Below are 12,938 nucleotides of genomic sequence, written 5' to 3' on the forward strand. Positions count from 1 at the left end.
TCTAAAAAAATACGTAAGTGTAAATGTTAGCATGAATGCAAAGTGCAGAAAGATGGCAGCGGGTTCAACATTCTGCAGAGCCCTATGGGAGGCCGAGGAGGAAGCTTAGCCATAGATCCCTGGATAATAAGAAAGGATGCAGCAAGTGGGTATGTTATACGTCGATTCTAAGATTATTAAAAGCGAATGGAGTATGCTGGATATTTTCTGTAGGGACATGAGTGCATGTAAGGTCTTGACGTTTTCCAAAGATTAGACTCTTCTGAGACTGTAGAGAGTAAGGAGCTCTTGGAGCACTGCCCATGAAGCAATCTGTGGGTCCTTGGCCCTGCCTATCCTGGCCTGGGTTGCAGGAAGCAGTGAAAATGGATTATAATCCAGATTGTGCCTCTTTGTGGTATGTCATCTCTCAACCCCAGTGTCTCCTATCATTGCAAGCTGGTTGTTTTATAGCTATAGAAATGGTGTTATGGACAAGAGATGTCCTTGCCTGGTTTCACACCCTACTCATCATTCACAAAAAATAATTTGGCCACATGCCAGGTTCAGTGCATAGCAAACAAGCTCTCTACCCCATCTACTCACCGCCTCCCTCTCCTGCTCATCTCTTGGAATGATTTCTCTCATGTAGGTAAAATATTTCAAGATGGCCACCCATGCGTCCAAATGTGTCATAACGCACTGGAATCCATTTTTTTCCTTTGGAAATAGAAACAAGCACTGGCAAGCCAATAGCTCAGGAATTTAAAGGCCGTTTTAAAACTAGACCAATTGGCTTAGCTAATGTTTCGTTATGAAGCAATCCTGGCTTCTTTTTAAATGTCTTATCTCGCTGGACAACTTTTGTAGAGGGTCCTATTCGCTGGTTGGGAGCGGAGTGCAATAAGCTCATATTAGTTTCATATTATTAAAGAAACTCAAAATATGTTGCAGTATGAACAACAGTAGGCTGAAATCACATGCTATGATCTTCATTTTCAATGTAAACTTTAATCTGCACCACATAGGAGTGTAGAAGCCTGTCTGTATTATTTAAACAAACGCTATGCATGCCAGTAATCTTCGTTTATTGCAGTCATCTGTCATGTTCAGACAGTTACATTTTAGATTGCTATTAGATTTCAAAGTTTACAACACTTGTGATAGGCAGCCAACAAAAAAAATTGCGTTCACACAGGCCCTGGAGGTTAGAGTAAAGGAATTTGACTTCACAGCCACAGGTTGCCTTCAATCAACGCTGTTCTCACCATTGCAAACATTGTTGCTCGGAGTATTATTATCGATCTGTGATTTATGAAGGAACATTGAAGATGGATGGCGTGTCTGCACACTGTCTAAATGAGCATAGGTTTATTAGTTTTCTGCCTTTGAAGGGCATTATTACTTGAGGAAATTACAAGAGGTCAACATGCACACTTTGAACCTGAGCCTTGGCACTCAATTGAACATCGTGTGACTCTTGGCAATCCATTTAATCTCCCTCTGCCTAAAAATGTAAATATATGAAATGCAAATGTAAATATGTGAACTGTAATTATTTAATTCCAAAATATATTAATGTACAGCGCTTAGATTTGCCCCGGCTAGGCTTGTGCTTAATGAATTCTAATACATACGCACGCACCTTAGTGCAGAATGTGTGGTATACACCATAGAAATTAGTTTTGTCTTTTTTTTAACATGAAGGACTACACTGAATGAACAAACAATATGCAATAACCAATTCAAACAACTAAAGCATCCTGACAGCTGGCCTTATGTTCACTTTAGTACATACATGCCAACATTTTGAAACAGGATCGTGGAAGATTTGAAAAAAATAGGGCAGGTATTTTTTGCCTCTTAACTTACATTGAAGCAGAGGATATTTTAATTAGGAGTCAGCTAAAATAAAGATACAGTTGACTTTTTTTTATTTTTTATTTCAGTAATTTTATTGAAAATAAAGAGCATATATACATGGTACAGGGTGAATCACATGGGGAAAAAGTAAAGGAAAAAAGCACCGGGGGGGGGGAGTCAAGCATTGTCTAGATTGGCTTATATTAGTTTGGCTCTTGACAGTCCATTCTCCAGTTTGTTTCATCTTCTTCTCGCCCGGCTTGCACGTTTCCATTTTCCCCCCTTGCCCCCTTGCAACCTGTCTGGTTATCTTTTCGCACCCCTGGTGGTGTGAGGAGATAGAAGATCAAAAGAATAGAGGTGTAGGAGTAGAGAGAGACATAGGCGCATTATGTTGTTGAGTAGGATGTGTGTGTGGATTATGCAGTATTGTCTGGTCTGGGTGTTTAGGGTGGCTTATGAGAGGACAAGTAGTTGTTTAGTGACAGCCATATCTCGCTCTTTTTCCCTGAGTTCGTTTGGCTGTTGGTCGTTATGGTGTCGGCTCCTCTTAGGAAAATGACCCAGTTGAACCAGGCTTTAAAGGTGGCTTTTGCTGTGTCCTTCCAGTTGTTCAACACCGTTTTGACCGCTGCTGTGAGCAGGAGGTCAATCAGGTCTCTGTCATTTTCGGATGTTATGGATGGGTCGGTGTATCCCAGAATTAGGTGGTGAAAGTCCATTGATAGTGTGGCTCCTGTTACGTCATTTATTAGTGTGTTTATGGAGTTCCAGAACTTCTTTGTTTTGGTGCAGTGGAAGAGGAGGTGCCCGCCTGAATCGGGTCTTTTCACATGTATGTTTGTAAATTTACCTATTTGAAAATTGCATAAATGCTTGGACTGGTGTTATCATTTCAGATACACATAACACAATTGGATGTTGGAGCTACCTACATACAAACCAGATTGTATTTCAATTAACTGCAAATAGAGTTAAAACTCTATCACTGCATACCTGTTTGTGGGCGCTTGGGTAGCTGCTGTTTCGCCCAACTTCTCGCCGGACCCGCTCCGCGGGTCCCGCATCGTGGTCCCGGGGTGAGCCAGCGCCAGAGGAGAAAGAACTGGGAAAGAAAACTCTGCTGTGGGGCGTGTGGTCGGCGCTGCAGGGCTGCGAGTAGTGTGTTCAGGGACTCCATCTCCCAGGAGTCCCTGATAGCCCGATTGAGAACACCTGGGCCGCTCTCCCTGCAAGCCCAGCCCCCCACCTACGGACCTAAATAGCATCGCCTGCATTCCCTCCCTGGGACTCTATCACTGCATACCTGTTTGTGGGCGCTTGGGTTGCTGCTGTTTCGCTCAACTTCTCGCCGGACCCGCTCCGCGGGTCCCGCATCGTGGTCCCGGGTTGAGCCAGCGCCAGAGGAGAAAGGACTGGGAAAGAAAACTCTGCTGTGGGGCGTGTGGTCGGCGCTGCAGGGCTGCGAGTAGTGTGTTCAGGGACTCCATCTCCCAGGAGTCCCTGATAGCCCGATTGAGAACACCTGGGCCGCTCTCCCTGCAAGCCCTGCCCCCCCACCCATCCTATTTCTAGACGCCAGTACTTCTGCTGCGCGGGAGCGTCCGGGGAGAAGCCCGGGACAAGGGCGGGACCGTTTTGACCGTTCTGACCGATCTGGGCCGGGCCACCCCCTTGGCTTTAATTTCTCTCTTGACAGTATATAATTATATACCATTGATCGTGAACTATGTCTGGCCGGTAATTAAGAAGCAAAGTATCATCTGCTGGGGGCTCCATTGTGGGAGGAATGGAGAAATTCTTAACTAGAGATAATTCCATAATTAATACAGAAATCTCCGTTTTGGAAAAGCGAATGTCTCTGGAAATGCCGGCTAATAAGAGATCTTCCCTTGGAGCAATGGCCTTAGTAAAAACTCCTGTACGGTCTGGCCAAGCCAACACATCTGAACCCCGTACAATTGAATCTAATATTCCACCCGGTGTGGAGACAAATGACTCCCAGGACTTAGATGTTCTAATTAGTGAAATTCTATCTGATATCAATTTAGCTCTTGGTAATCTTGTGCCCATACAATCCAAGCCCGCAACCGCTGACAACAGTTCGCCGTCCCTAAAAGGAAACGGACATATAATAAAAAAGAAGGGAATAAGGCGAAAATAGCTAAGAGACAAAATAATGGGCCCAAATTAGTTTCACCTATAGGGGGACCCCTGAGTCTGTTCTTGGGGCGGGTGCCTTATTTATGCCTCCCCCTGCCCCTTATTCTTGCTCCCTGCCCGTCAACGTCCCTACCTTGGAAAGCATTGCAGTACTTTTTAGAACTATTATATCACCTTTGCAAGCTAAAATGGAACAAATCGATCTAAGGCTGGCAGCTATTGAGAAAACTATTTCTGCTCAATCAGCTGACCTTAGTGTGATTAGTAAGTCTGCTGAAGCTTTTGTACAAACACCTGTATGCCAGGCAAGGGGCAGTTTACCCCTAGGGGATGGGAGAATCCAACCTTAATAGTATACCCCCCGTGCACCCGGGTCTGGGGATTAACCAGCATGTAGGACTATCCAACTCACAACCTCCTAAACAGATTCCAGCCCTTCTGCCCAGTCGTAGTAATACCCGGGGGAATGCTGAGGTACCCAATGCAACCCCAACGACAATAGATAAAGGAAATAGAAATATTAGAACCCGAATCCCAGATTTCCCACCTGAAGCTAATCAATATACTGTGATTATGGCCGGTGCCCCTGCTTTAGAAGAGGGGGAGGGGGAAAACTATAGCTCCCTAAAATCCAAGGTTGTCAAATGGCTGAATTGGAATAGACCTTTGCCTGTCCACCTCTGTAATGAAATTATTGCGGTAAGTAGGGTGCCCTGGGTGGGGAAGACACGTAAGACCATTGAAGGAGACTGTATAATAGTTAATTTTAGAGATCCCAGGACTGTCTCCCATATCTGTGCCGGGTTCAATAGGTCTTTTGATTCCACCATTCAGACATTGCCCCTGACTTTTTTCTTCCCCCCCAACTATATAGCACAGGGAAGAGGGGTGGACGAATGGACAAGGGTAGAGCGTAGGGGTAGCAATAGAAGATTTGATATGAGACCCGCCCCTATGCAATCCCGGGCACCCTTTTGCGACTATAATCGCTTCAGCTGCCTGGACGCTGTGGACTGACTACCCTCTGTCACCCCCACACCCTCAGGGGTAGAAATCCTGGACTCGTCCAAAAATCAATTGTCTATTAGTACAGACTTTCTAGAGCAAGACCGTGTTGTACCTCTGCCTATGGTCACTGCCTTTTCAATAACAAACATTCACTTGGACCGTACTGTCTCTGAGCTTTCCAGCCATGGGCATCAAGCTGTATTGTCTACTTACTGTTCTAACCCGGACTCACCTCTAAAAGGAGTGGAAGATGACTTTTTTGAGGGAGCAAAGGCTACTCAGAATGTCCACGGGTATAAACTATTGAGTTGGAATATTGCCGGATGGCGGAACAAGGAAGAGTCACTGGGCTGGAGGGAGTATGTCTCAAACTACGATTTACTCTGTCTCCAGGAGACATGGTCCACTGAAGAGATCTCCTTTGATGGATTTGTGTCCTATAATTGCCCGGCGCAGCACTCCGCCATAGGCAGGGCTAAGGGAGGTCTGGTGGTCCTTCTGGCCGTGAACTTTCCTGACCGGGTCAAACTTCATAAGACTGTTGGTTTCCACTCACATGTACTCTGGTTACAGCATAGTGGGGGCCGTAACATTCTTCTAATTAATTTCTATAATAATTTGTTTGACTCTTCGTGTCCTATATTTGTTAATGAGCTGGAGTCTGTAGTCGACCAAATTTGCAGGGCCAATCCAGTTCCCTTTGATATCATTTGGGGAGGGGATTTTAACCTTGTAACATGCCCCTTCACCTTCATGAGCGTTTGTGGCTTTGATGGGGATGCATGAAGGGATCAAGCTCATTTTATACATAACCCTTACGGAGAGGCTCTTAACTCCCTTATGCTGAAATTAGATGTAACAATCTTCCAGCCGGGACGTGACCAGGAGGGTAACACGGTCCTGACCTTTGTGGGGAGCAATTCAGGCAGCACTATTGATCATTTGTTGGTGTCGACCCACATTGGCCCCCTCTGCTCTATCCCGGAGGTTGTTGAGCTGGGTTTAAGTGACCATAATGGTATTTCTATGACCACGTTAGTCCGGGGGAGGAAGGTTGATTTTGCCCATAGGGCAGTGGTAGACATAATACCCTGTAGACCGAATGGCACCAGGATTAAATGGTGCGGAGATAACTCTGATCAGCTGCAGACTAAAATCGTGGCTGCTAGTATTGAGGTGCTGCAGAGCTGTCTAGAAACCAATGCCAATGCAATCGGTATACTAGCAGACTTTGAGAAACTAAATTCTATAATTCTTAGGGTCCTAACGAATACCAGGGCCAGAAACACGAATAAGCATTTGTGTTGGTTCAATGGGGTATGTACTAAATCCCTACAGGAATTAAAGAAAGCCCTCTCGAGCCGCCCTAGGGATAAGGAAGCAGTCAAAACACTTAGGGCAGCCTATAAATTTAATCTAAATTGTAGGAAGCAAGAATTAAAGGAGGAAGCTTGGCACCACCTGTCCAAAGCGGTAGATCTTCAAGATAGCAAGCTATTTTGGAGTATTGTAAATAGCCCTTTTCTCCAAAAAGAGGAATTCCCTGTACTGTCTGCCCAGGTCAGCGAGGAGAGTTGGGTCCAGTACTTTTCTGGTATCTTTAACCATGGCGGGGATGAAACTGGATGTCTTAGGGGCTCAGACCCGGAGTATAAAATTGCCCTTAATATTATTACATTGGAGGTAGACGATGCTATCCGGAAAAGCAAGGGAGGGAAGGCCCCCGGACCCGATGGGGTACCGGTTGACCTTTACAAATCAGATCCGGTGTTATGGAGTCCCCTTTTGACACAGGTCTTTAATGCAGCAGTGGTGGAAAATACCCCATCCACATGGGGAGAGTCTATAATTATACCTATCTACAAGAAGGGCGATCGGGGCGAGGCCAAAAACTACCGCCCCATCTCCCTCCTTGACTCATCCCAGAAAATCATGAGTAGGGTCCTCCTGTTGCGGTTAGAGGAATGGGCAGCGGCCAATGGTATCCTTGCGGATTCACAATATGGGTTCCGCAAGGGACTTGGCACTATTGAACAGTGTATCAACTTGGATTTATTAATTGGTAAATACACTGCTGCTAAGCAGGGGTCACTGTTCCTTTGTTTCGCTGATCTATCTAGTGCGTTTGATTTGGTGGACCATGCTTTGCTATGGTCCACTTTATTGGACATGGGGGCCCGCGCCTATTATTTATTTTTTAGCCAGATTGTACAGTAAACTGTCTGCCCGGATACGATTCGGACAGGCAGGGGAATGTACTAGCAATATTAGAGTCAAATCTGGCATTAGACAAGGATGTGTCCTTGTCCCCCTCCTTTTTTCCCTTTTCATAAACGCTATGGATTCTGATCTAAAAACAGTTAAGGCCGATGCTCCAGTTGTTGAGGGCCAGGCGACCCCAGTTCTGCTTTATGCAGATGATACGGTTTTATTGTCCCGGACACCGGTGGGTTTGCAGAAATTAATGAATAGGTTCTGTGATTTTATAAAGGGGAGGAAACTCAAAATTAACAATTCAAGACTTTCATTATGACATGTGGCAAGAAGGTGAGGAAGCTAAGGCCGTTTTATCTTACCGATCAAAAAATAGAGGTTGTAGATAAGTTCTGCTACCTAGGAATTACCTTTAGCAGTAATGGGGCATGGGCACAGGAGATATCGAACACTAAGGACAAAATGGGTAAGGGTGCACACAGAGTATTTAAATTTGCCCAAAAACTAGGTAGTCGCCGTATCTATGATATGCTCTATATTTACCGACATAGATGCGTTCCAATGGCACTTTACGGTTCGGGGGTCTGGGGTCATTGTCGCCATGGAGAACTACAAGTGGCGGAAAACGACTTTTTAAAAAGACTTCTTTGTCTACCCACTTCTGCATCCAATGAGCTAGTTCATCATGAAGTGGGGCTCGCTTTTCTGACTGATTTGATAGGATTAAGGCCCTTAATGACCTGGAGATCGATCTGGGCCAAGGAGGAAACAGGCTTTACCAAAAGAATTATCAACGACTGCCTTCTTTTAGAGAAACGTGATAAGATCCCATGGCTCAACTATGTTATTACCTCATATAGAGATGTGTTCCGTAAGGATGTTTCCCTAGACCCTAATTGTGCCACCGAGCTCTCGAAGCAGGAACTTAAACGTATTTATTTGGGAGCCAAGACTAAAGAGCGTTGTGAAGCCAGTAGCCATTTTTTTACTCACCAATTTTATTTTAATAACATTCTAACATATGGCTTTAGTAAATATCTTAAAATTGCTACCTGGCATTCCCACCAGTATGTGCTTACTAGATTGCGTCTAGGTATGGTTCATAAGCTGGTGGCTTTTCCCAAGATAAAAAAGCCTACGACTACGCCCTGTCCCTGTAATGGGATTTTTAAGCAGAGCACTGTACACTTTTTGCTTATTTGCCCACTATATCTGCATCTCCGTACTGTATACCTTAAACCCCTTTTTAAAGAGCATTCAGTGAGAACTGTTGAAGCCGCTATGAAGTTTCTATTTGTTCTTGAGGATCCAGGGGTGTGTTTTTTTACAGCGACATTTATTCTTAAATGTATTTCGGCAAGGAAAAGTATGGAATTCAGTAGCTAATTTGGGTCTAGTGCTTTTTGTAATATGCTGCGTATGCCCACCCACCTCCCCCCATGTGCCAGTTTTTATCATCACTGTATTTTTTAATATGTATTGATGTGTATTCTTGTGCTTTTCTGATTGTTTTTAAAATGATCGAATAAAGTTTTTTTTAATTGAATTGAGTTAAAATTGAGATCTCAGTTATCCATTTCTTATCCTTTTATGCACAACGAAGGAGCCAAAACTAGGGCACAGTTTTTTTTAAAAAGTAGTACATTTCTGTGAATCATCTCACAGTGGTGCAGGAGGTAAAGCTACAGACAAACAGAATATATGAAAGGTCGACACAGGGACTATCTTCCTTCCTTATGGAGGATAATGATTACTGGGTAGAAAAATGTTAGCTATGGTATTACAGGTGATACCGCTATGAGGCCATATTAATGGCCGACAGTGCGTTATAAGATACTACACGGATAAGTGAAACATAGACCATGAACCACTTCCGTACCTGCAGTGACGTATCCGTTGAACAAGAGACGTCTTCCTTCAGGAACATTGCGTAGGACTGTTGATACCGAGAAGGGCACATCTTGTGACTCGGAATGTTTCGGCCATAAAAGGAAGACTGTATACTGATGGTGGTTCTATGAGGACAACGGAGCGAAATATATTCTCCGTCGCAGGCGTGGTCTGTATAATTTCTTAACACTTTTGAAATATAGCCTGCCAAGGAAAAAAAAAATTGTTCTTTAATCCTTGTGACTCAGCAAGTCAAGTTACAGCGTTGACATATCGAACCTCATAATTTAACACAATATTTCTCCCAAGTACGTAATGCTAAAACAAATGGTCCAATAATTAGGCTTAAAGTTAGTGTGTGGCAAGAGGCTAGTTGCACAATACAGTACAGTATGGGAACATTTTAACAAGAAGTAATACAACTTTAAGATTTTATAATACAACACAAATATACATAACATTTGCTCACCCAAGTTTCACTTAGATGCTCAAAAAGTGTCCTCCTTGGGTAGAAATGATAGGTTCAAATTCATAGACAGCGGATTTGCGAATATTTATGATTTGCTGATGAACGTAAACTTAGGAAAACCGACAAATAAGTGTTAGGGTTGAGGTGGAAACATCAGTATTCCGAGCAGAGTTGTTAGGGGTGACCATTGGGAATCTAATGAAGATCTACAAAATCTTAACTTTGCAGATGGTAACCAACATAGCCTGTGCGGTTTCACACCCGATTTGGACACCTAGACTTTGTGGGTACTATGTGGTGATAGTTGATTGTAGGGGTATCATAGAAGATGTGTCTCCTGTAATCAGAGAAAACTGCCCCACATGTGGGCCCTTAAGGCTTATGCCACAGTCTACTTGCTGCTGCAGGAAGTGTTTAAACTTTGGAAAGTCTAATGGGGTCAGGTCAAGGGATTTTGCTGAGGGGGCCATGTTGACGGGTGCAAACAGAGTTGGAGAATGCTAACGCCATGCCAGCACTCTGTACATGTGTGACTCTGCTGTCGCTTGCAGTCTCACTTCCAGTTTCAGCAACACAACTATGTTAGTCAAAGCTCTGGCAGTCACTGCAAGATGGTGAAAGTCATTAGCATAAGTTCAATGATGCATCTGCGCCAAATTGAATAGCCGGCTTAACGCCCATGCACTGAGATAATAGCCCTACTTTCTTAAAGCAATGAAAGCCACACAATTGAATGCAAGGAATATGTCAAGAACACATCAGTTACTTCTTGCCAAGGAATCCATCTCTTGAAAGATGTACTGTAATACTCTGACACTAGTTTTACACCAAAATGTCAAGACCTCTGTCCATCGACAAAAAGAAAACTAGCCATGGACACCAGACGAAGTCTAGCACGGTATTGAACATTCTCGGGCGATTTAGCAGATACAAAACAACTCATTTACAAGGCAAGCTGACAGGTCAACCTTTAGTACAGAACATTGACGGCTTACATGGTCCCTAGTAAGTGATTCATTTATCAGCCCTGAATTAAACTCTAGTTAGAGCAAGGTGCATCTTGGACCTGGTTTCAAACAGCTCATTGTGTTAATGGTACACAAAACGTTACAATATTTCTTGACCCCGTCATATCCTTGCTCTACAAAATGACTACAAAACAGCACTGACAGAGCCAAAAGATCTCGCATAGGCAAGACCTATTAGCTTTGCCAATGCTTGTTTTATTATGCTTTCCCAGAATTTAGGCAAAATTTAGGCAGAGAAATGGGCTCAAATATTCAACAACAGGATAATTTACTATTCTAAGAAGAGTAATTGAATATTCAGGGGACATGTAGTTGTGGGTACCATGCCAGAGCCCCAAAAAGTAGGGAAACTGAAAATAAAGGGATGTCTCTGCACATGTGGGAAATAGGTTTGCATGCATAGCAGTGTGGATGGGCATGGAAAGATGGGTAGCTTTAACACATAGAATATCAGGCTTGCCCATTGCTTGCAGCAATAGGCGATGACAATGTCACATTTTACTCAAAAGACGGCTTCATCTCCTCGGGCACCTGTATCCATAAAGGATATTAACCAACCCAGCTGAGAGCGCTTCACTGCCTCTTCAAGGGTAATAAGCACTATATAAATGCAATTACAATAAAAAATTACATTTCTGATATGCTGGCAAAATTCAGCATGAAATACAGTGATATGAGATGGCAGGGGTGTGGAATTTAATAAAATATCTACTTGTCCATGGGGCAGGTTGCTTCATAAATCTACTTGCCCTGTAACAAAATCCAATTGTCCCTTTTGTGCCATGTAGTGTAGTGACAAATTATAGCAACAATATCATTATATAAGAGCTGTGATATAGTCTCTCTGATTATGCAAGGGCTAAAACCATAGTAGGGATTGAATACTAGCAATTCCCTCATTTTGCCACCTTTTCGCAGAACTACATACTGGGGCTAAACGGAGTGGCAAGCAATATTTCCAGGATTGTAATGCCCTTTTGAGTCTGCGCAAACCTAATAACTTGCATGTTTTAAGGGTTTTCACCAGCTTTTCTATAATCTTTTCCCGTACTGAGAAAGGTTGGAAATTTACTCCTGACAATGGCAGACGTAAAACTTCTTCCAGGGTTGGGAAAAAGTGGTTGGAGGTAGAGTGAGCTTGCAAAGGCTCAACAGATTTTCACATGAGCAAATCTACACATGCATGTTTGCTCGTGCTAAAATGTAGGTCACAAATATTTTCTAGGACTATGATTTCTTGACCTAGTTCTGTAAATTCTTCTGAATCATGAAAGCCGTGATTCTGCACTAATGCAAGGACATATACAGTGGGTGCACTTTTGCGATTTCTTTAATAAGTATCTTTAATAAATGGACCGCTAATTAGGTCTGGCGTTAAGCAAGACCTTTTGTGTTTATTAAAATGTTATCTCTCTCTCTGTCTATCTATCGGCTGGATTCACTATGAGTGGCAGCATTCTGCTTTTTCACAAGGAGCATATTAGCACACAACGTACTTTTGTTCAGTGTCAGGAACTAATGTGGCAATGTGTGCTTTTTGAGACCAAAAATGTATTTTGCTTTTTGCCAATACTTGTTTTAATGGTGAGGGCTTGGCAGCTCTCACGGCAATAAGGTTTTACAAAAACTATGCCAAAACAGACACGCTTTGACAAAATCAAAAGGCTGACTACCAATTTCAGACCTACTGAATTTGCCAATGCTTGTTTATTGTTATGTTTCCCATAATCTTGTTGAAACTGGTTTCACCGATTTTCCATTAGGAATATTTTGGGGAAATACTAACATGCATCAACACATTTTATAAATGATGCTACAAAGAAATGGTACCTACATTTTACAGTATTTTTTTTCAGACCAAATTTTATTAGTTTTGTAGCAGTTGATAGAAATAGAAAAGAAACACTGCTTCCATAGTGGCAGAAAGACAGTGAGCATATAAGAGCAATAGTGGTCAAGCAATTCAATCAACATTGCCCAACTCCCCCCTCCCCACATTCCCACCCGGATCCCACCCCCCACCCTGCACGGTGTTCACATTGTCCAGAAACAGGAGCCTAAGCATCATGATAGCAGCGTGTGGTCAGTTCACTCAGGGGTAGTACAGACGTGGTCTATAGCAGCAGTTCGGGGCACCGGGGGGTCCAGCAGCAGGCCCCTATAGTCTGCCCATTTCTTCCAAATTCTATAATGTTTCCTGGGGCAGCCCCTGGCCTCAAAGATCGGGCGTTCCAATCCCATACTAAAGTCCATGCCCCGCTTCCACACCCCCACCAACGGGGTCTTGGGGGCCTTCCAGGCTTGGGCTATATCCCGTTTGGCTA

The 12,938-nt window shown here is 43.5% G+C and overlaps 1 protein-coding gene across 1 annotated transcript in view; it reads right to left on the bottom strand.

The window, feature by feature from the left end:
• The window catches only part of LOC144762482 (protein eva-1 homolog C-like), an 811,149-nt gene that overhangs the window by 574,459 nt on the left and 223,752 nt on the right, over window positions 1–12,938 (bottom strand). Inside the window, exon 2 of the mRNA XM_078647696.1 lies at window positions 9,107–9,321. Coding sequence (XP_078503822.1) covers window positions 9,107–9,321 — 215 coding nt within the window. The remainder of the gene's footprint in view (window positions 1–9,106; window positions 9,322–12,938) is intronic.

Source organism: Lissotriton helveticus, chromosome 6 (assembly GCF_964261635.1).
Source record: "Lissotriton helveticus chromosome 6, aLisHel1.1, whole genome shotgun sequence".
NCBI classification, from domain to species: Eukaryota; Metazoa; Chordata; class Amphibia; order Caudata; family Salamandridae; genus Lissotriton; species Lissotriton helveticus.